The sequence below is a fragment of the Miscanthus floridulus genome, chromosome 8 (genome assembly GCF_019320115.1).
Source record: "Miscanthus floridulus cultivar M001 chromosome 8, ASM1932011v1, whole genome shotgun sequence".
NCBI classification, from domain to species: domain Eukaryota; kingdom Viridiplantae; phylum Streptophyta; class Magnoliopsida; order Poales; family Poaceae; genus Miscanthus; species Miscanthus floridulus.
The window spans coordinates 138811918-138833913 of record NC_089587.1 but is presented as its reverse complement, the minus strand read 5'-3'; the positions used below and the strand labels follow the sequence as shown (position 1 = coordinate 138833913).

The following is a 21996-nucleotide window of genomic DNA, read 5'->3' as shown; positions in this document are numbered from 1 at the left end:
GTCAAACAATACTTAGAATAACTCCCACTATCGGCAAGACACGTTCGGATTAAACCATTCAGGTACCGCCGGCGGGGCGGCGGGCGCAGCGGCCAGGCGGGCTTGCTGCTTGGACAGGCGGGACTGAGCGCGGTATTTATTCGGCTCTGCCGCGCCACGGATCAGGGTGCGGCACTGTTGCGCCAAGGTCGGTGGCGCGGCAAGACCTGCCACGTCAACGGTCACCGAAACCGGTCGTCGCCACGTCAGACCTCTACCGCGCCACCATGCATGGCGCGGCACAGGCATTTGGCCGCGCCAGGGCAATAGACGCGGCAAAAAGTGTTAGTTTTAAAAAAACTTGCAGTGTTAGATTTAAAATTAGTTATCAAAAAGTGTTAAAAAATCTAGATTTGTGGACTGAACAAAAGAGGGCTTAGAGAGCTCTGTCTCTTCGTGATTATGGAGATATAGACTATACTTACGGTTTGGACTTTTATTTTGTGTAAACAAAGACCAGAGACCTGGCTATAAAAGTACATAGAGAAGTCCGATTGAGATCACCCATGACCGATGTAAAACAAATATATATATTAGTATGGTCCTTCTACTTGATTCTAGTTTCTCGCATCTAGGTCAGTAATCATGCTTTGCTAGTTCTGATCTACAAATCAGCCGCGAGCTCCGGTGAGATTGGAGTATCATCATTTGTTGTTCTTGCTCCTGAAACAGTCAGGATTTTTGCTGTATTCAAACAATTAGTCTTTTACTGGATTGTTCAAAAATTAGTCACAGTGCTTGTATGAAAGTGAAACAATCTAGTCATTAACAATTCCTATATTGATTTTTCAATGTCAGCAACGGAGAGGATCTCACAGTTGGCCTTGGTACTTAATTCAGATTTATTATGCAAAATTTGCAGTAACAGTCAAGCTATTACAGAGAAGCAGCCCCATCTATCCACCTTTGATAGGCAACAAACACTTCAAATGGCAAATAGTCCGATGGAACATGACCAGCCCCCTAAAGTGAATGTACAAAATTCAACCCATTAGTACACAGTGGTAGGGTCCTATAAAACTTGATTGGATGATGTTTGCTAATGAATACATATTCTATAGAGTAAAATACACCACTGGCTCTTGAACTTAGCTCGATGTAACATCTAGGTCCCCAAACTTCAATACAGATTCAGGTCAATAAACTTGCCAATTGCATCATGTGAGGTCATAATCTCCGTAACTTGTGTTAGTTCATTGTTGACTATCTAGAGAAGTGGGCCCAGATATCATGTCCCTTCTTGTTCTCTCCCTACGTACTCCTCTCTCTCTCTCTCTCTCTCTCTCTCTCTCCCTCCCTCTCATTCATCCCGCTCTTAACCCATGCCTACTTGCCACACGTCCTTGCCCGTCCCTCCGGCAAGCTTCGTCACCCCACCTCCTCCCGTGCGTGCCCGGTAGTTTGGCCTACGCCCGCATAGGCATTATTGGCCCTGGTGTGGAACACCATTCATCATCACCAAATTCTTCCATAGCATTGACCAATTCATCCTCATCCCCGCCCAATTTGTCATCTAACCAATTCTTCCTCATCGATGACCGGTTCATCCACACTAGGCGCTCTATGCCCCTTACACCGAGGACTAGCTCGTCACACTTGACTGGCTGGGAGTGCATGCGTGTCGAGCGCTATGTGGCAAACTACCACACCCCCGGCCTTCACATCGAGTAGCCAGAATATTTGTCGCTTGGCTCCACCGGGACATGTCAGTGTGGCACACGATGACCATGGCCATCGTGTCCCTATGCTCGTCGACCACATCCACCGCATATGCCCTAGTGGGGCCCTGTCCTCGAGGCCTGCCTCGTGGTGGCACTCCATGAACCTATATCCCCGACAACCCGCATTGTGTAGACGGTGTACATTTAATTTGCATGGGAGGCAAATACGTTGGCGTGGTGGCCAGCGGGTGCTACATAAGGGTATGCCCTATCAGTGACGTGGTAGCATTCTAGATGCTGGCAACACGATTTAGGACTTTGATAGAGGGATGATGGCTTCATTCCAACCCAAGGACCTGTAGTCACTATACTTGGCAGCCAGGAAAGAGGCCACCAGGGGGAATTTGGGTTGGAGGGCGAAGAGGTAGGGGAGGATGTGCGACAGCGGAAGATGATATCTGCTCTAGCAGGGAGGACACAATACAAGGAGTGAGAGATAAAAAAAAGAGAGTGAAGATAGGGCTAGGGCTATCATGTGGACCCCACCTCTCTGGTCCAGTCCAAGCTATTGCGTAGTTAGTAGGCAAGTTTAATGACCCAAATGTTTTGGATGTTTAGGGACCACCTCCGAGCCAAGTTGGAGAATCAATTGTGGCAGTGCATTTTACCCTATTTTACATGAAGTAGACATGCGTACCTTTATTGTCGCAAACAGTATATTGTTCTCATACCTAATTGAGTACCTATTAAAACAATCAAAGCAAAAGGTTATGTTTTTTTAAATAATAATTATATAAAACTAATTACCATATAAATTCTTTAAGAGATGGCAGATTTGGATGTGGTTTAAGTGTAATTTGAGTTTAGCACCACCATTGATGTGCGCCTATATATGCATGTTCAACCTGCACACATTGTTTGGCTTTGGCGCTTCTGTTAATAATTTTAAGTCAAATTACTATCTTAACTACCCAATGATCGATTCCATATCACTTCGCTGCTAAGCATCCCACTAAGGCCTTATTTGCATGTAGTAGGATTGACATCAATCCATATGTATTGGGGTGGATTGGAATGGAATTTGAACTAAATTCCACCCCAACACATGTGGATTGAGGTGGATCCGACAACATGCAAACAAGGCCGAAATAACTTTTTTTTTGTCAAAGTGATCGCTTTCAGTAGTTGTATTTTGAGAATCCAGCGATCCTCTAGTTCATAGGTCGCTCAATTTGAAAAGTTGTATATCATGCTTTTACCACAAAGTTGTATCGTGCTTTTACTACACTTATGGCAGAACTACAATTGTATTCGGACCCAAATGACTAATGAGATTGAAAGAATAAGACGTTGATTGGTACTAACATATTTAAGTAATATATATTTCAGAATTAGAATATGAAATATAACAAAGTCACTTAAACTAGTTATTATGTTTTTCGTAAAGAAATTTAATTAAGATAAAGAAACTACATGCGAGATATTATTGAGTAGGTTCCAAGTTTATGGATCCATTTTTCAAACGAGATGTAGAATAAAAATATTATTAGTTTTATCTCTCTACAGTTCATGGAGCAAAAATTATTTGGATCTATCTCATTGTCTAGCAAGTGGATGTTACTTACCCAGCAATCTGATTCTCCACAAACCAAGGGTGCCATTTCTCGATTTCCTTGTAGTTTAGTTTCTTTAGCCACTCCATAGTTGAAGTAAAAGGAACGAGCAAAGAATGGTCTCCACTGCATTGCAGTAATAAATAGCATTACACAGTAGATAAATGGAAGTTACTCTAGAATAAAACAATGTTAGTTGCATCACCTTCATGTTGTTGCAGGGGGCTAATCATTCCTCAAATGGGTTTTAGTAGTGTTGTCAATTTCTTATATTCTTGAAACTAAACACATGCTAAAGTTGTTTTAATTAGTTATTTTAGACGGTCATTTACTGGAATACTTACATTCCTTATTATTCTAATAGCTTTGTAGTTATCGGAAGATAACCAATACTATTACATCAATATTTTCACGATATTAATATAGTTCAAACAATGAGCTACATAAATATTTGTGGATGTTCATCGATACTGATCTACTTGGAATCTATTTAACTGAAGAATACACATGTTATATTATTGTTTAGTGTAGCAGAATGCATGAAGCATAATTATTTATCTAGGGCCATAGTTGATTTTGGTGACGTAATAACATGATCATTTGGACTAATTTTCTTTGCTATTATACAAGGTATTTAGTTCAAATGGATGCATGGATGGACTTGGACAAGCAGGCAACATGAGGATCAAGTGATTAACACCTCAAGTATGACCAAGGAGCTCAGTTGAAGACAATAGAATACTTGCATATAGCCTAAGACATCAATCAAAGCCTGAACGAGACGCGAAGAAAACAAGTTAATAGTGTTGCACCGTGATCACCAGAAAGCCCCGGTCCTTCATGCAGGACAGCACTGGAGAAAAAGTCATGCAATACATAGCAACAGCCAAGTGCTAGAGTACTCACTGGAAAACTCTGGTGAGCATCCGAGACCGGGCACTGTAGAAAAGGGTTGCACTATCCATGGGCTGAAAAAAGAGAAGAAAGAACCTTACCTTCTGGTAGTCACTGCAGACCACACACCGGAGGTTTGGTTGGAGGCTCGGTGCAGTGAAGATTGAAGCACCGAAAAGCTCCAGTGAAGCGCAACGGACTTTTATGGTGCACTCCATAGAAGGTTCATAGACTCACTAGAATCCTCAGTGGTCATTGGAGAAGCAGCATCGGAGAATACGCTCTCCAACAATTGCAATGGCAAGTCCGCGTGCTATCACCAGAAACCTTGGGTGGGGGCACCAGGAATTTCGGCGCTTACTGCAAAAGTGCAGTTTAGCCACACCGGCTATATTTCACGGAGAGGCTATATGTATCCCACCCCAAGCCAGCCATTTGAGGGTTGTTGGAGTTGAGGATTGTTGCTAGTGTGATGAGACTCATCTCTAGCGCTCTAGCCACCAAAAGTGTTTAAGAAATTATTAGGTGATTAGCGTACTACTTTGCAAAGTGCTTAGGCTAGTTAGACCTCTATATATTTTGGCGCTTTGCTCTAGGCTTAGGCTATTGAGGTTTGCATATCTCTTTGGCATTCGTTGCTTGAGCGCACCATTGTTGTACACTAGGGGCCTGTAATCTTGTGAGATCACACCAACTGTGTTTGCGGTATTGCCACCTAGTTTGTACTAGAGGGAACGAGGCTCGCAACATTTGATCTAAAAACTCAATAGTGAAGGGAGTGGTTTGATAGAAGACCCTACGAAGACCCACTTGTGCATGGGGAAGGCCCGTGGACTCCATAGAGTTACCTAACCGGGAGGTTGGCCCGTACGAGGGCATCGTTGGGAGAGGCTCCAACGATGACTAGGGGGAAACATGACCTTCTCAACACCTCGAGAAAAATACCGTTGTTAAAGGGACTTTGCATCTCTAACTCATCTAAGCTTTCGCACTTACTTAGTTTTCTAGGTTGTGTGCTTACCTTCCCTAGTTTAGCTTGCTAGGTTTGTCGGTAGAATTGGAACCTAGGTTGCATAACTTTTTTGTGTTAGAGATAGCAACAGTTTGCAAAAACGTAGTGCACATTTAGATAGAAATCTTACATAGGTTTTGATAAGTAGAAAATAGAAATCAAGCTGTTTTTAGAAGCGTAATTCACCACACTTCTTAGACATCACAGTTCATTCAGAACATTTGAGTTCGCATGTTATAAAGTACCACCCAAGTGCTCATACCCATTCCCTTCTAAGAACATGGCTGCTAAGACCCCGCCCTGATGGCGTCTCAACCGCCACTATCTCCATGTGGCGACCATCTGCCTCCCCCACCAAAAAAAACTCCCTTCTATAGTTGCCGATGAGTGAATCCCCCAACCTTGAGCCCAGCCCTTCTTCTTCTCTGTTGGTGGCACCACTACCGGAGACGACTTCTTTGCCAAGTGTCTCAGACTTTGCCGAGTGTTTTTTATCGGGCACTCGGTAAAGAGGCTGTTTGCCGAGTGCCATATAGAAAGCACTCGGCAAACAAATAGCACAGCAAAAAGGTGGTTTGCCGAGTGCCGAACACTCGGCAAAGAATAACACTCGGCAAAGACCAGTTTTGACGAGTGTCAAACAATAACACTCGGAAAAGGGCCGCCGCCGTTAACGGCCGGCAGCCGCCGTTAATCCTTTGCCGAGTGTCTTATCCTGACACTCGGCAAAGAGGCTCCTTTGCCGAGTGCCATTTTTTTTGACACTCGACAAACCATATTTTTTCACTTTTGACCTCCAAACTTTTTATGCAGTCCTCAGACAATACCTGGTACTCCATGTTCCAATGTGGCACATTTCTCGGACTTTTTCTATATTTCTTTAATTTATTTCATTTAATTGAATTTTCTTGTATAATTCAAATTATAACTGCTAGTCATTCGAATAGTGAAAAAAATGAATGGAAAAATGATATTCATGTTATTTAGTATAATGTGAGGCTGTATCCAAGAACAGACCACCAATTTCGAACATCTTGTTCACGAAATATGACCACGAACTTGTGGTCGAGTTGTTTTTAAATTCTATAAAAAAGCAAACGAAGTCCGAAAATCATGAAACTTGTTAAGATGTCAAGATATCATATGTGGAGGCTATGATAAAAAATTAAGTAGGTTTCACGCAAGTTGTCACGTACGATGCTTGCAAACCGAAGTCGGCCAACTTTGGTTTGCAAGCATCGTACGTGACAACTTGCGCAAAACCTCCTCAATTTTTTTTATCACAGCCTCCACATATAATATCTTAACATCTTGACAAGTTTCATGATTTTTGGACTTTGTTTGCTTTTTATAGAATTTAAAAACAACTCGACCACAAGTTCGTGATCATGTTTCATGAACAAGATGTTCGAAATTGGTGGTCTGTTCCTGGATACGGCCTCACATTATACTAAATAACATGAATATCCTTTTTCCATTCATTTTTTCACTATTCGAATGACTAGCAGTTATAATTTGAATTATACAAGAAAATTCAATTAAATAAAATAAATTAAAGAAATATAGAAAAAGTTTGAGAAATGTGCCACATTGGAACATGGAGTACCAGGTATTGTTTGAGGACTGCAGAAAAAGTTTGAAGGTCAAAAGTGAAAAAAATATGGTTTGCCGAGTGTCAAAAATGAACTCGGCAAAGGAGCCTCTTTGCCGAGTGTCAGGATAAGACACTCGTCAAAGGAGTCTCTTTGTCGAGTGTCAGGACCTATGACACTCGGCAAATATTTTTAAAAAAAATTTATAAAAAAACTCCTCTTTGCCGAGTGCCTGGCCAGGTGGCACTCGGCAAAGAATTAAAAAAAATAAAAAAAACTTTGCCAAGTGCCAGATCGGGGGCACTCGGCAAAGAAGGCATTTAACCTCCTGGCCTAGCCGGCCCACACACCGCACGCAGGGGACGTGCTGCCGAAATTTTGTATTGACAGTTTTATGTTTTCTTTTTTTGTAGAGAAGAGCCCATCGGAGCGGAGCCGAAGTACCTCGGTGACCCCGATCGCCTTCCTCGCCGCTGCGGGTCTGCCTGCACCGCGTCGTCTCGCCACTGCACCGACCCGCCATGGCCCCACTAGCCTGACTCCACCGCCACCCTAGGTATAACCCCTCTTTCCGTATCATGGTCGTAGATCACGTAACCCAGTTAGGCATCTCCCATTCGAAAGAGATACGGTTGGAAATATACAGATATTTCCATATCTAAAACCGTATCTGTTTTGAATTGTCCACGTTTTTTGGACAACCCGCGGATGCGTAGGCGGGATTAGTTTCCATGGTCTGCTCTGATCCGAGATAGAGTTTCGGCATCATCTCCCTATTGTTCTTCGGATACACACTCTCCCTGGTAGGACGCGTATTTGGAGAACAACGGGGAGGTGCTGCTGAAATTCTATCTCGGATAGGAGTAGAGCATGGAAACTAACCCTACCTACGCATCCTCGCGTGGGATTAGGACCTATCCTCACCTATTAGAGAGTAGGAATGTCGTGTAGATGCAATTGATGTTTGTATTACTTGTCGCTATATATGTTAGAGGATGGAGGACCGTGAGTGGATGTACATGGGCCGAGCAAGTTAGGGTCAGGTCACCAATGAATGGATCGACAAGACCGATGCTTTCTTGGAACGGGCATTTGGCATGGCCGCTAAAGGAGCGAGTAAAATTTGTTGTCCCTACAGCAAATGTGCAAACAGGAAAAGACAAACGAAGAAGGTCATGGGAGAACATCTTTGGAAGAATGGATTTACGGCAGACTATACCCGGTGGGTCTACCATGGTGAAGCCAATCGTATGAGAGAGGAGGTGGTGAGACCACGCGTCGAGGATTATGATGCTGATGTCGGGGTAGTAGACATGTTAAATAACTATCACGAGGCACAGTTCGCTGAAGGATATACGGAGGAGGAGCTAGAGGCAACCACAAAGGCGTTCTACGACATGTTTGCCATAGCACAGAAACCCCTTCATGGCCAGACAAAGGTTTCTCAACTAGATGTCATTGGACACATAATGGCGTTAAAGTCCTAGTATAGCCTGAGTCGAGACGCCTTTGATGGTATGTTGACAGTTATTGGCAGCCTGCTTCCGAAGGGTCACCTTCTATCAAAGAGCATGCACGAGTCACAGAAATTCCTTTGTGCACTTAAGATGCCGTATGAGCAGATACATGCTTGCCCGAAGGGGTGCGTCCTATTTAGGAAAGAATACGTGGAAGCAAAGTACTGTCCAAAGTGTAAATCCTCTAGGTTCCTAGAGGTAGATTCTAGTGATGGCTAGAAGAGGCAGCTTGACATTCCTATGACAATCCTACGGCACCTTCCATTCATACCGAGGATCCAACGGCTATACATGACCGAGGAATCCGCGAAACAGATGACATGGCACAAAAATGGCAAACGATACAATCCTAACAGGATGGTACATGCATCCGATGGTGAAGCATGGACCCACTTTGATGGCATTCATCATGAGAAAGCTAAAGAGGCTCGTAATGTACGTGTTGGACTGGCAACAGATGGGTTCAATCCTTATGGAATGATGGCTGCCCCATACACATGTTGGCCCGTGTTTGTTATCCCCCTCAATCTCCCCCCAGCGTATGCTTTCAACGACATAACGCATTCTTGTCGTTGATAATTCCTAGACACCCGGGGAATAATATGGGTGTGTTCATGGAGCCTGTGATTGATGAATTGGTCCGTGCTTGGGAGGAAGGGGTATGGACATACGACCGAGCTACAAAGAAAAACTTCAAAATGCATGTTTGGTACCACTACTCCCTGCATGACTTCCTGGTGTATGGGATATTCTGCGCCTGGTGTGTTCACGGGAAGTTTCCATGTCCAGTATGCAAGGAAGGTCTGAGGTTCATTTGGTTGCAGAAGGGTGGTAAGTATTCATCGTTTGACAAACATCGGCAATTCCTCCCTCTTGACCATGCATTCAGACGAGACATTAAGAACTTTATGAAAGGTGTCGTAGTGATAGACCCTGCACCACCGATAATGACTGATGCCACGGTTCGTGAACAGATAGATGATCTCGTGGTCAATCTAGAAGGTGGTTTTGTGGGATATGGAGAGCAACATATGTGGACTCATAAGTCAGGCTTGACTCGGCTCCCCTATTTTGATGACCTTCTCCTTCCACACAACATTGATGTCATGCATACTAAAAAAGAATGTCGCCGAGGCACTTTGGGCAACAATCATGGACATTCCTGACAAGTCAAAGGACAACGTTAAGGCTAGAGTGGATCTGGCAACGTTATGCGATAGACCAAACCAACATATGAAGCCTCCTAGTCGTGACAAGACATGGAGAAGGCCTAAGGCCGATTTTGTCTTGAGCAAGCCCCAAAGGAGGGAAGTACTAGAATGGATGTAGACGTTAATGTTCCCTGATGGGTATGCAGCTAATCTGAGGAGGGGAGTGAACTTATCTACTATGCGAGCCTTAGGGATGAAGAGTCATGATTACCACATATGGATTGAGCGGCTTCTTCCGGCGATTGTTCAAGGCTATGTCCCTGAGCATGTCTGGCTAGTGCTGGCAGAGTTGAGCTTTTTCTTTTGTCAGCTTTGTGCCAAGGAGTTATCTCAGACCATGATTGCTGACTTGGAAAGAATGGCACCTATGTTGCTCTGTAAGTTGGAGAAGATCTTTCCACCCGGCTTCTTCAATCCGATGCAGCATTTGATTTTGCACCTCCCATATGAGGCACGAATGGAGGGGCCCGTGTAGGGCCGTTGGTGCTATCCAATCGAGAGATGTCTAAAGGTTCTTCGAATGAAATGTAGAAATAAATGCAAAATCGAGGCTTCCATTGCAGAGGCATACATTTTAGAGGAGGTGGCAAACTTTACAACAACATACTATGGTGACAACCTCCCTAGCGTGCATAATCCACCCCCTCGTTACAATGCTGGCGAAAATGAATCGAACCTTAGCCTTTTCCGAGGGTAACTCGGAAGCACAAGTGCATCGACCCCCAAGACCTTGAATCATGAAGAGTGGCGCCATATCATGCTATACGTGTTGACCAACCTTGATGAAGTGGCGCCGTACATGCAGCAAGTTCTCAACGAACTTGTTAAATATGCCATCACTATTCTGCATCCAACCCCCTTGTTTCTCGTTGGTATAGGGAATTTCTTTATGAATTCTGGTGTCAATCAAGGGATCCTACCCCGCAGCAGGTAGATACCCTTCTTAGACAGGGTGCGGGAAATGGAATGCCCGATTTCATTTCTTGGTTCAAACGGAAGGTACCATCCAATTTAGCTCGTACTTAGTTTGACATTCCAAGTTAATTGTACGTGCGAATAATATAATGATGTATCCTGCTTGAGCTTGCAGGGCCAAAGGGATGCGTCTATGCATGCCGAGTTGAGACAGGTTGCCGATGGCTTTGCCTATAGGGTTAGGTCATTTTCTAGTTATGACGTGAATGGATATCGCTTTCACACAACAAGCTATGAGCAGAGTCGGCCCAATCGAAGAACCACAAGTTCTGGAGTTTTTACACCCGGCGTTGATGAGGTCGAGTATTATGGAAGAATTGAAGAAATATACGAACTCAAGTTTCATGGTTCCAAACCTTTTAATCCTGTCATATTCAAATGCCATTGGTTTGATCCTAAAGTAACGAGACAGACATATTCTAATCTTGGGCTAGTCGAAATTCGACATGATTCTGTCTTACCAGGAGACGATGTCTATATTGTAGCCCAACAGGCCACACAAGTTTATTATCTCCCATATGCGTGTCAAACCATAAGACATCTTAAGGGTTGGGATATTGTGCACAGGGTATCGCCACACGGTAAAGTGCCTATCCCAAACGATGAAGATTATAACTTAGACCCAAACACATATGATGGAGAGTTCTTTCAAGAAGAGGGACTAGAAGGGAGGTTTGAGATAGACTTAACCAAAACGATCCGAATGGAAGTAGACAATGAAACGGTTATTGAAGAGGACGCTCGAGATGAGGTGCAAAATGTGAAGGACTTACAAATGCTTGAGCGATTACATTTAGACAATGACAATGACAACATTGCTCATTCGGATAGTGTAGATTATTTTGACATGATTGATAGTGATGATGAGACTTATGATCCAGCTAATCCCGATCATGAAGATTATTTCTAATACATGTAATACTATGTTATTTTGTAATTATGTTTTGTTTATTTTGCATCTATTTCTAAGTACTTCTTGTTTATCTGTGCTTATTGGTTTACTCTTTTTAATTGCAGGTGATTGAACAAAGATGGTGGACAGTGGGATGAGGAAGCTAACATCCTTGTACTGAAGGACAAGGACCGCTGCACTGGGGGACAGTGGGAGGAGGAGCAGCAGCAGGAGGGAGTCGTCGCCTGCCGCCCCGTCGCGTGAGGAGGAGGAGGGGGAGCAGGTGCCCCAGGAGGACGCCGAGGAGGCGCAGGAGGATGCCGAGGAGGCGCAGGAGGACGCGCAGGAGGACGACGAGGAGGCACAGGAGGACGACGAAGTGGCCACCTTTGCCGAGTGTCTAAGTCAATGGCGCTCAGCAAATCGGGTATCTTTGCCGAGTGCTTGACCTTGACACTCGGCAAAGCCGCCGTCATGGTGGCGCTCATCGTCATGGCTACTTTTCTTTACCGAGTGCCCAATAAAGTGCACTCAGCAAAGAGGTCTTTGCCGCTAAACTGTTTACCGAGCGCCCTTTGCCGAGTGTAACACTTATCGGCCTTTGCCGAGTGCCTCAGGCACTCGGCAAAGAAGTTGGATCCGGTAGTGCACATCAATGGGTCGTGCGTTTGAGTTTGCACATTTTGTATTCAACATTAAAGGCTGTTGCATACAATAATAGAATTTGAAGGATGTGTGAACGTTGCTCACCTATATTTTCCCATTAGTAATAATTTGAAGCCATTAGTTTTCTAGGGCCAGCCACTACTTGTTGCTCCCTATGGTTAAGCAAATGCCATTATTTTTGAAAAGAAGAATTATGTTTCTCATGTGCAGCTTATATACTCATTAATTATCCACTGGCTTTGTACTTAGTCCATTCTCAAGAAGCCGGATTTGCAGGGTATGGTTCCGGCAGCATCTTAACAATTGGGACAGGCGGTCAAGGATATTTTTTTCTCTTAGTCACATGGGTGACAATCTAGTTTACGGATTGATAATCACTAGAATGTGTTGGGCTACTCTTTTTTGTTGGTTGTGTGCTTGGCCATAGCTGTTTTCAGGATTTTGAATCATCTCAATGTAAAGTGCTTGAAATTTAATAAAACCTTCTTTTATCAAAAAAATATTTTCCGCATGTCTAGTTCTGTGCAATTAGTGGTTACATGTAAAATTAATGTTCCTCAGGAAAAATCATAAGAACAACAAAAACAAAAAAGCTATAGACGTTTTGTGTTGGTGAGCTAGGGGTTCTGTTGGACAAATATGATTTTTCCATGGAATGTTACGTAACAAAAGTTCATAATATGGATGTTAAGAACATTATATCAGGACAATATTAGTTCTAATATGAATAAGAATGAAATGTCACCTCACTAATTTGCTCACCTGTAAAGAAACACTCTGTAACCTTTGGATGTTATGTTCAAGTGATATTCTATCACTGTTAGAATATCCCTCGTGTATAGAACACGCTTGGGGCACCTCTTCCATGTTCCTGATACTTCAACCTAAATAAATGGACACGATGCTCAATTAAGTAGCCAAATTCACCTCATCAATTAACCAAAATTATTAGTAAAGACCTTACTAACCTTTTTTGCATGTAGTTTTTCTCTGCCCAATTCTGTATCAAAGAGTTTCTCAAGGGCCAACTCTTGATCCTGGAATGCAAATACATATAGAAACTTACGGTTCCCAAAAATACTTCATTTGTTGTTTAGATAAGGTATATACTAAATAGTAAATACTACTCCCTCAATCCTGAAATATAATAGACTTGCAGTTGTCCTAAGTCAAATCATCCTAAATTTCACTAAGTTTATAGACAAGAGTAGTAACGTCTACCACATCAAACAGATAAACTACAAAAGTACATTTCATAATGTATCTAATGAAACTCATTTGATATTGTAAATAATATTGTTCTTTTTCCTACTACAAACTTTGTCAAACTTAGCATGGTCTGACTTAGGACAACGAAAAGGCCATTATATTTTAGGACGGAGGGAGTACATACATGACTCAACAAAGGGAAAAGAGGCCATTAGTAGATCAATTACTGACATGGCATTCTAAACCATGCTTGGAGGTTTTAGAAAGGCGCTCAAACATTTTACCAGAATCATATTCCACAAATTCATTGGTTATCCCCATCTTGTATCGACACGGGGGGCATAGAATATGCTCCATGTTAATACCTTTGATTTGCTGCATCTCACATTTTGAATTGTTAGACATGATCAATAATAGAGCTTATAGGTAAATTGGATAAAATAAGAAGATATCTAAATTACGACATAAAATTGCTCCATGTCCCCTTGGCATGATGGATTGGAGTTATTCCAATACTTTCCATTACATGTAGTAACCAAACTCTGGTTACAAGAATCAAAATGTTACCACAGAAAGAAATTTCTAATATTAGATAAGAAAAATAAGACAACAATGCTATGTTTGAAATAATAGTACCTGAAACAATTCATCTGAAATTAAACCCATTCGAAATGCATATGGAACATGTGCATTGTTCTCTATGTCTACATCAATAGCTGGATTGCACAATGAATAGCCCTGTAAAAATAAAGCACGGAATTGAATTATTTGAATTGAAACGATACTTAGAATTTTATTAAGTATGTACTTTGGAGAAAAAGTGTAATACAAATATTGTAAGTAGAATGGCATAGGAAAAGTTGATCAAAGGAAATTAGTGTTTGGATGGAGAAAATGAAATAACCACAAATTGAGTGGTCCATGGAGTCATGGAGGCTTAGTTTTAGGCAATCAAATATTTATAAGTTTTTTAACACACTTCAAACTCTAATTTGACACTATATACAAAAAAAAATAATACAAAACTTAAGAATTAGACCTACACTGGTTAGTATACTTTCATATTAATGTGTACTTACCACTAACACAATAAAATATTTGTATAATATGATTATACTATTGAACGCATTAAGGACCCTAGTTTGTATTTGGATGATTGATGAACACAAGGATATGTGGCTAACTTTGTCACGGGTTAATGAGAAATAGTTAGTCACATTGATACCAACATGGTTTTCCTAGACCTCGATGATTGGATTGGACATATGGTGCAAGGATACCCGTGAAGGCTAAGGATACGAGAGTGCCTAAGTGCATTATTCATGTTGGGAGCAGGATTTTGTTTATCTTTGGTTGTACTATTAAGGGGGTCAATAGCAGTAGCTTTCTCAAATAGTTGTATTCGAGAGCAATTTGATGCACACATGGGAATTACACTGAGCAAAATTGATCAAGAGTGACCAATGGTAGTTGGAAGAGATAAGGGGTAAAAAGTGAGTATATTGAAAGTTCTATTGTGTAGTTGGATACCTTAAGCGGCCGTGTACCCCATATTTTATATGGAGTAGGGTGGTCTTATCCCGTTGGAAAACCAATGCAGTACTATTTTTAGGTCATTTCGTAGAGTTTTTCTTAGACTAGTGAAAGCTCTAGTTTGATTTTGGTGAATTGATGAAACCCTAAGTGCTAACCTAGTTTATCAAAGTGATTATAAGATAGGTCGCACTACTCCAAGTGATGAAGAAATTGTGAAGATCATGATGATGGTGATGCCATGGTGATGATCAAGCGCTTGGACTTGAAAAGAAGAAAGAGAAAAATAAAAGGCTCAAGGCAAAGGTATAAATGGTAGGAGCTATTTTGTTTTGGTGATCAAGATACTTAGAGAGTGTGATCATATTTAGGTTTGATAGCCGTACTATTAAGAGGGGTGAAACTCGTATCAAAATGCGGTTATCAAAGTGCCACTAGATGCTCTAACTCGTTGCATATGCATTTAGGATCTAGTGGAGTGCTAACACCCTTGAAAATGTTTGTGAAAATATGCTAACACATGTGCACAAGGTGATACACTTGGAGGTTGGCACATTTGAGCAAGGGTTAGGAATTTCACCGGCGGAGTGTCCGCCTGTAGAGTGCGGACAGTCTGACGGTGCCACCGACGCCCTATATAGAAAAGACGAAGGTCACTGTAAGTGACCGAACGCTGGCCTCGGTAGGACCGGCACGTCCGGTCAGTGGTAGTGTGAAGACGCTGATGTCGGTCTTCGATCGGACGCTGGGTCACTTAGTGACCAGACGTTGACGGGGTGCGTCCGGTCCCGCTGACATGGCAGTGCACAAAGGAGACGCCGAGTGACCGGACGCTGGGTGAGTCCGGTCGAGCATGACCGGACACGTCCGGTCATGATTTTTTGTTTCTAGATGCTTACTGGAAACGATCGGATGCTGAGGCTCAGCATCCGGTCACTTCGCAGCAGCGCGTCCGGTCATCACTTGACCATTGGAATCAGGCGCTCAGTGTTTGAAGAGAGGGGACACGTGGCGTACATCGCACGACCGGATGCTGGGGTCCTGTGTCCGGTCGATATGACTGGAGCGTCCGGTCACCCCGTGTTGTGCCTAGTGAAGGGGCACAACAGCTCTATTTTATGGGGGCTTCTATTTAAGCCCCATGGCCGGCTCTAGCTCACTCTCTTGGCCATTTGCATTGACATAGAAACCTTATGAGCTTAGCCAAAGCCCTCCCACTCATCTCTATCATTGATTCATCATCTTTATGAGATTGGGAGTGAATCCAAGTGCATTGCTTCAATGTTTGCATCTAGAGGCACTTAGTGTTCATGTTTCGCTGCGAGATTTGCTTGTTACTCTTGGTGGTTGCCGCTACCTAGACGGCTTGGAGAAGCAAGGATCATCGAGCAGAGGTTGGTAATTGTCTTCGGCTCCGATCGTGGTGATTGTGAGGGGTTCTTGACCTTTCCCCGACGGAGAGCCAAAAGGTACTCTAGTGGATTGCTCGTGGCTTGTGTGATCCTCATCTTGTGTTGGTTGTGCGGCACCCTATTGAGGGTTTGGCGTGTGATGCCAATTAGCGCGTGAACCTCCAAGTGAATGAATCGCCACAACGAGGACTAGCTTGCCGACAAGCAAGTGAACCTCAGTAAAAAATCATTGTGTCATCATTTGATTCTGAGGTGGTTGGTCTTCATTGTTATTCATTCTTGTGATTGATTGGCTCCTTCCTCGATACGACGGTATAACCTTCTTGCTCGCTCTCTTTACTTTACCGTAAACTAGTTGTCAAGCTCTTTAGTGTAGCTAGTTGTGAGAGCTTGTTAGTTTAGTTAGTGTGGCTCTTTAGTTAGCTTTTGAGAGCACACTAACTTAGTGTAGTGTCATAGCTATTGTGTGGATAGAAGCTATATAAACTAGAATTGTGGTAGGTGGCTTGCTTTTTTGTAGGCTAGCACAACACTTGCTTCGCCTCATAATTGTTTAACCGGTTTGTTAAATGTTGTTGTAGAAATTTTAATAGGCTATTCACCCCCCTCTAGCCATTAGGACCTTTCAACTAGGCCAAAACTGCATGGGCTGATTCTAAAACCGACCTAGGCCCACTTTAAGTGTCAGCGTATGCTCCCTGCTTTTAAGTGAAGCATATGCGAGGTTAAAAACATACAGTAAATAGCAATGGTGTTCCAACCCATCGGCTATTTTTGCTCTAAGCGTGATGCATGCATTGGCCATTATTGTTGTAAAGACAATACGTGTGTAGCGGCCATGTCTGAGTTTTTACACCCCTCGCTTATCTCGGATCTTTACTCGCTCAACATATTTCGGAGGTGACAGCTTCTTTTTTATGGACCAATCCTTCCAACCGGCCCTCTTTTTGCGCTTTTTGTCGGGGACCTTTGTAACCCCCTCGGGGACGGATTTGTTGGCCGGAGGAGACGTAGTTTATCTGCACTTTGAAAAAAATCACCTCGTCTGTCCCACGCAAAGCACAAGTCTAAGGTCAGTCCAGTCTCACAGGAGCTGCAGTGCCACAGTTTATCTGCGTGAGAAGGTCTTCTTTTTAAGCACAATGCTCGGGAGCTGTCTTACCCCCCGCGGGTCGATTTTTTTTAATCTTCCAACTCCTGATCTCTGTCTGTCTTGGTTTGTAGGTGCGCAGGGTTCTTCGTTCTACCTTTACTAGACGTAGGGTTCTTCGTTCTACCTTTACTAGACTGATTTGAGAAATCTACCGTGCTGTTTTTTGCTGTTTAATACCTTGGACATGAGCAATTTCATCTCCTTTATTTTTGCTCTACAGCATGAGTTTTCACTTGACCCCGAGAAGACTTGATGGAGATTTTAAGGCCGAACGGCATCCTATATTGAGGATGGCCAGCAATAATTTCATATTTCTTTTTCTCCTTGTTTTTATAGCTATGCATGAGTTTGTTAAATTTGTCAAATATAGGTATCGCAAAAAACTCACGGATCATCTTAGGAAACTCATCGCGCGTAACACCAGATGCAGGAGGAGACTGATCTATTTTTACCACAGATGTAGATGTAGCAGGCAGAGGATCAAAGTTGACACCTTTGATCTTCTTGAGAGTTTCCTGCTCATCCATCTCGGAGCATGTTAGAGCATACTCCATATCGGTAGCAGCTTGGGCCTTCGCCCTCTCCTCTAGCATCTTGCGAATCTCCTCAGGCAGTTGATTGGCCGAAGGCTTCCTGTCGACTATCTTAGTAGATTTGTTTTGCTTCGTCCCCATCGGAGTTGCCAAAAAGCGTGTTCACACTGATTCAGGTCACACACCGGTAGAGGCTAGATCGCCTAGAGGCCACAAATAGCCTAACATGCAGTGGAGGGAGGTCCCAACGGCCGACTAGCAGGTCAACGAGGCCAATTAGACACTCGTTCTTCGCCTGATAAACCCATGAACACCTCCTGGGAAGACCAGTCGGGGGGGGGGGGGGGGGGGGACATGATAGGGATGTTCTAGGATCGGCAAGGCCACCTAGAACGGCCACAAATCCCGCCGAGGAACAGTAGGACAGCCGGAGGTTGGAAGGGATAAGGGGTAAAAAGTAGGTATATTGATAAAAGTTCGATTATGTAGTTGGATACCTCAATCAGTCGTGTACCCCATATTTTATATGGAGTAGGGGTAGTCTTATCCCCTTAAAAAATCAATGCAGTACTATTTTTAGGTCATTTTATAGAGTTTTTCTTAGATTGGGCCAAAACTACATGGACCGATTCTAAAACTGGCCTAGAGTCAACATAAACAACTGGAGGCTTTTCCGTATGATGATCATCTGATAGAGTTGGTCGTTGGTGTACTAAATCTTGGCTTGATGTTAGGGTGTTCAAGCAGACCAAAAGACCAAAGTACTAGTGTACTAATAACATTAGGACAAAGATGTCGCTTTGTTGTTTTGATGACACCACTTAAATGTTGGCTTACATTACATTACACGTGCATTATAAGATAGAGAATTTTATAAGTTTCCACATAAGTAAAGCAAAAAATATGTAATTATGCTACAAATGAATTAAAATAGTTGTGCACACATTACCTTGAAGTTTATCTTCATCCCACCGGACTCTTCATTTCCTAAGTATTGCATTATGTCATATGAACAAATGAGAACTATACAAGATTGAGAGACGCGTATAGAAATACCACAATACTTATGTATTTTTAGTTAAAAAAACATCAGTATGTTGTATATAAATAATAAATGGATAAAACTATTGCATTGCAACTTACTATTTACAATTTCTTGTGCAAGTACAGGTACTATCACTCCACTGTAAGAGCATCCAGCTATGTAGAACGGATTCGACAGAAATTCAGTATATTGAGTAAACCACTGGAACAAGAACCACGTCATGAGAATAAGAGAAATTTGGTTGTGTTATATTCAGTATATTGTTGATCATAAACCATTCTAACCTTTGACAGAAAATCATACAAGTCCACTACTCTGCTTGTATCATTTGTTGTGTAGTCATCTTCATTATCAGCATAAGAGTAGCCCACACCTGCTGGCGAGTCAACCAAAAGGAGGCTAGCCATCTGTGATTGGTTGTACAACAAATGTGTCAGCTGCATATTTGGGATAGCAAAACTAATTCACCCAACACCCGCGGCAGGTCTTATGGAATGTAGGTATAAATGTACACAACTCCTTGTTGAGTCTTTAAATAAACATAAAAGAGATACCAACTTGGATTGGTCAGCCTTGTTTCATAACATTAACAGTGCAAAACTGAAAGGCAATGCTATACTAAATTTGGTATGTGTACCTTTGTCCATGAGTAAGGGTTTACGGTTACTCGTGGACCGTCATTGATATGAACTTGGGAGCCCTCCATTTTAAAAGGTCCTGTAAGAAAGATCGGTTGTACATACTGAGAAAGAGAAGAGCATAACCTTTTTTCTGTAACAAGAATAACTATACCAGAGACAACTGAGCAAATACCATCACTGGAAAGTACGTACTTACCAAATGAATGCAGAAATGCACTAAACCCTGAACATGCTGGACCACCATTTATCCAGATGACCACAGGATCTAAGCTTGGGTTCCTTTCAGAAATGGCAAAATAGTAATATAGGTGTCTCTTTTGTTGCTCATGACCAACTGTTATATACCTGCACACAGGAAGGAACGGAGGGGACGGTAGACAACGAACATCTTGTTGGTAAATTGTAGTACACAATTGCTATACATATAGTACCAAAAAAAAATTCACGAGTGGGTTTTAGCCTGTATTTCCATATAGCACTCAAAATGTATGCAATACTGACGAATTTTCTCAGAACTTTGTGTATCTGCAATTGAAGGTACTGAACCAGATACAAAATGTTTCAAAGAACTTGCAATTATTTATGGAATGTGCCTAGGAATTGAAGGCAGAACAGGATGTGATTGCCTATGAACCCTGCCGTAGTGCTAAGGAATTGAAGGCAGAACAGGAATTGAAGGCACTCTGAAATGTGCCTTGGAATTGAAGGCACTCAAAATGTTACAGTCCGACGGCCCCCTGGCGTCAGATCGACATGGTACTCTCTCAGATTTTTCATAGATAGACGACAGATCATACCCGGCGTAGTGCTTGGAGGGGAGGTTGCCTACGAACCCTGGGAACTCTGCAACCTTGGCGCCCAGCGGCGCCGCGCGCCCCGGACGCGTGGACAGGCACAGCAACACCGCCGCCGCCACCACAAGCAGCAGCCGCACGCCGGCCTCCACGGAGGCAAGGATCCTTGAGCGAAACATGGCGAGGCTAGCCAGATTATTGCCGGCCACTCACTCGCCAAGAGGAATTAGGACATGGACGAGCTCTCTGTGTCTGCGACAGGCTTGTGATGAGCGATGACGAAGGGAAGGGGAAAGGGAAAGGCAGAGAGATATAGCCGGCGGAAGGGATCGGAGAAACGTCCGCGTGCACCGTGCGCGTCACGCCGGCGGGCTAGCTGGTTGGCGTGCAGGCGTGCAGAGTGACGCTTGGCGCGGAGTCGGCTGTGCGGATGGTGTGTCACTAATTTGACTGACTCGAATCGAATGCTCGGCCTTGAACCGAAGTGCCCGGCCCATCTCGTGTTAGTTTATTTATGGAATTCCTTTACTTATTAGAATATGGGAAAAGTCCATATTACCTATCTCAACTTTTAAAAAATCTACTTTTCCTCCTTAAATTTTTAAAATCGTTTGTTTTACCTCCCTAACCGGTTATAAGTTGTTTTCAAAGGCGGTTTTCTCTTTTCCTTTTTTATTTATTTCGGCCGCATCTTTGAAAAATCATGTAAATCATAGAAAATTCATAAAATGAAAAAATCCAATTTTGTTGGACTCCACCTGAGTAGATCTACACAGTGAACATATAATATGGTATGCTTTAGTAATTTTTTTGCTGTAGCTTTAGATCTATGCTTTGTGTAATTAATTCATAGCTACAGTTCTATGGTCCAATTGTGGTGAAATTTTTATGGTGAGCTGATTATTGTATGCTTAAATTTTAGTAAAAATTTTATACTCATTGGATAATGTAGAACTTAGTTATAGATTTATAGTAAACAATAATTAGCCCATAATAAAAATTTCACCATAATTGGACCATAGAAACTATAGCTATTAATTAATTACAGAAAAGCATAAATCTAAAGCTACAGCAAAAAAATTGTATTGGAGCATACCATATTATATGTTCACTTTGTATAGATCTACTCACGTGGAGTCCAACAAAATTAAATTTTCTATTTTATAATTTTCTATGATTTACTATGATTTTTTAAAGATTCAGCCAAAATAAATAAAAAAGATATAGACAAAACCGCTTTTGAAAACTGTTTATAACCGGTTAAGGAGGTAGAAGTGGTTTACCCGATTTTAGAGTTCAGGAAGGAAAAATAAACTTTCGCAAAAGTTAAGGAGGTAAGGTGGATTTTTTCCTTAGAATATCTCCCGTTACTTATGTTTATTTGGGCCCTAACCAAATTCCAGCCCAACAAAAGCGGTGGCGTCCAAGAACAGGCAGAGAAATCGTGAACTCAAGACTAAAAGGACTTCCCTATAGCGAATGGGCATGTGGTCCAATGTCAAGTGGAACGCTATCCATCAGGGTTTAAACCTTGAGGATCGCATATTTTTCTTGATTTTTTTCAGAAATTTTAGGATACACATACGCGTCGGTTGTACTGCGCG

General features: G+C 42.5%; 1 protein-coding gene and 1 long non-coding RNA gene across 3 annotated transcripts; one reads left to right on the top strand and one right to left on the bottom strand.

The window, feature by feature from the left end:
* Positions 1–866: 866 nt before the first annotated feature.
* LOC136473580 (serine carboxypeptidase 1-like) lies at positions 867–20641 on the bottom strand. 2 transcript variants are annotated; one of them, XM_066471233.1, is made up of 14 exons: positions 20396–20641; positions 19795–19943; positions 19595–19674; positions 19242–19364; positions 19056–19158; positions 18862–18899; positions 13918–14019; positions 13743–13823; positions 13513–13656; positions 13041–13109; positions 12835–12956; positions 3326–3439; positions 2398–2443; positions 867–1002 (listed from the first exon to the last, which is right to left on the bottom strand). In XM_066471233.1, the coding sequence occupies exons 1-14, from the start codon at positions 20569–20571 to the stop codon at positions 916–918; spliced, it is 1434 nt and encodes a 477-aa protein (XP_066327330.1). In that variant the 5' UTR covers positions 20572–20641; the 3' UTR covers positions 867–915. The 2 variants fall into 2 exon arrangements, with proteins under 2 accessions (XP_066327330.1, XP_066327331.1); XM_066471234.1 differs by having other exon boundaries at positions 13746–13823.
* LOC136473581 (uncharacterized) lies at positions 17265–19284 on the top strand. Its single transcript, XR_010762678.1, has 3 exons — positions 17265–17350; positions 17451–17484; positions 19083–19284. It is a non-coding gene; the product is annotated as an uncharacterized lncRNA (long non-coding RNA).
* Positions 20642–21996: the final 1355 nt, after the last annotated feature.

Excerpts from the sequence above, each read along its gene's own strand:
- LOC136473580 (XM_066471233.1), bottom strand. The coding sequence starts at position 20,571 with ATGTTTCGCTCAAGGATCCTTGCCTCCGTGGAGGCCGGCGTGCGGCTG. Across the intron at positions 19,944-20,395 it reads CCCTCCAAGCACTACGCCGG|GTATATAACAGTTGGTCATG; the intron begins GTATGATCTGTC and ends TCCTGTGTGCAG. Across the intron at positions 12,957-13,040 it reads AAAAACTACATGCAAAAAAG|GTTGAAGTATCAGGAACATG; the intron begins GTTAGTAAGGTC and ends CCATTTATTTAG.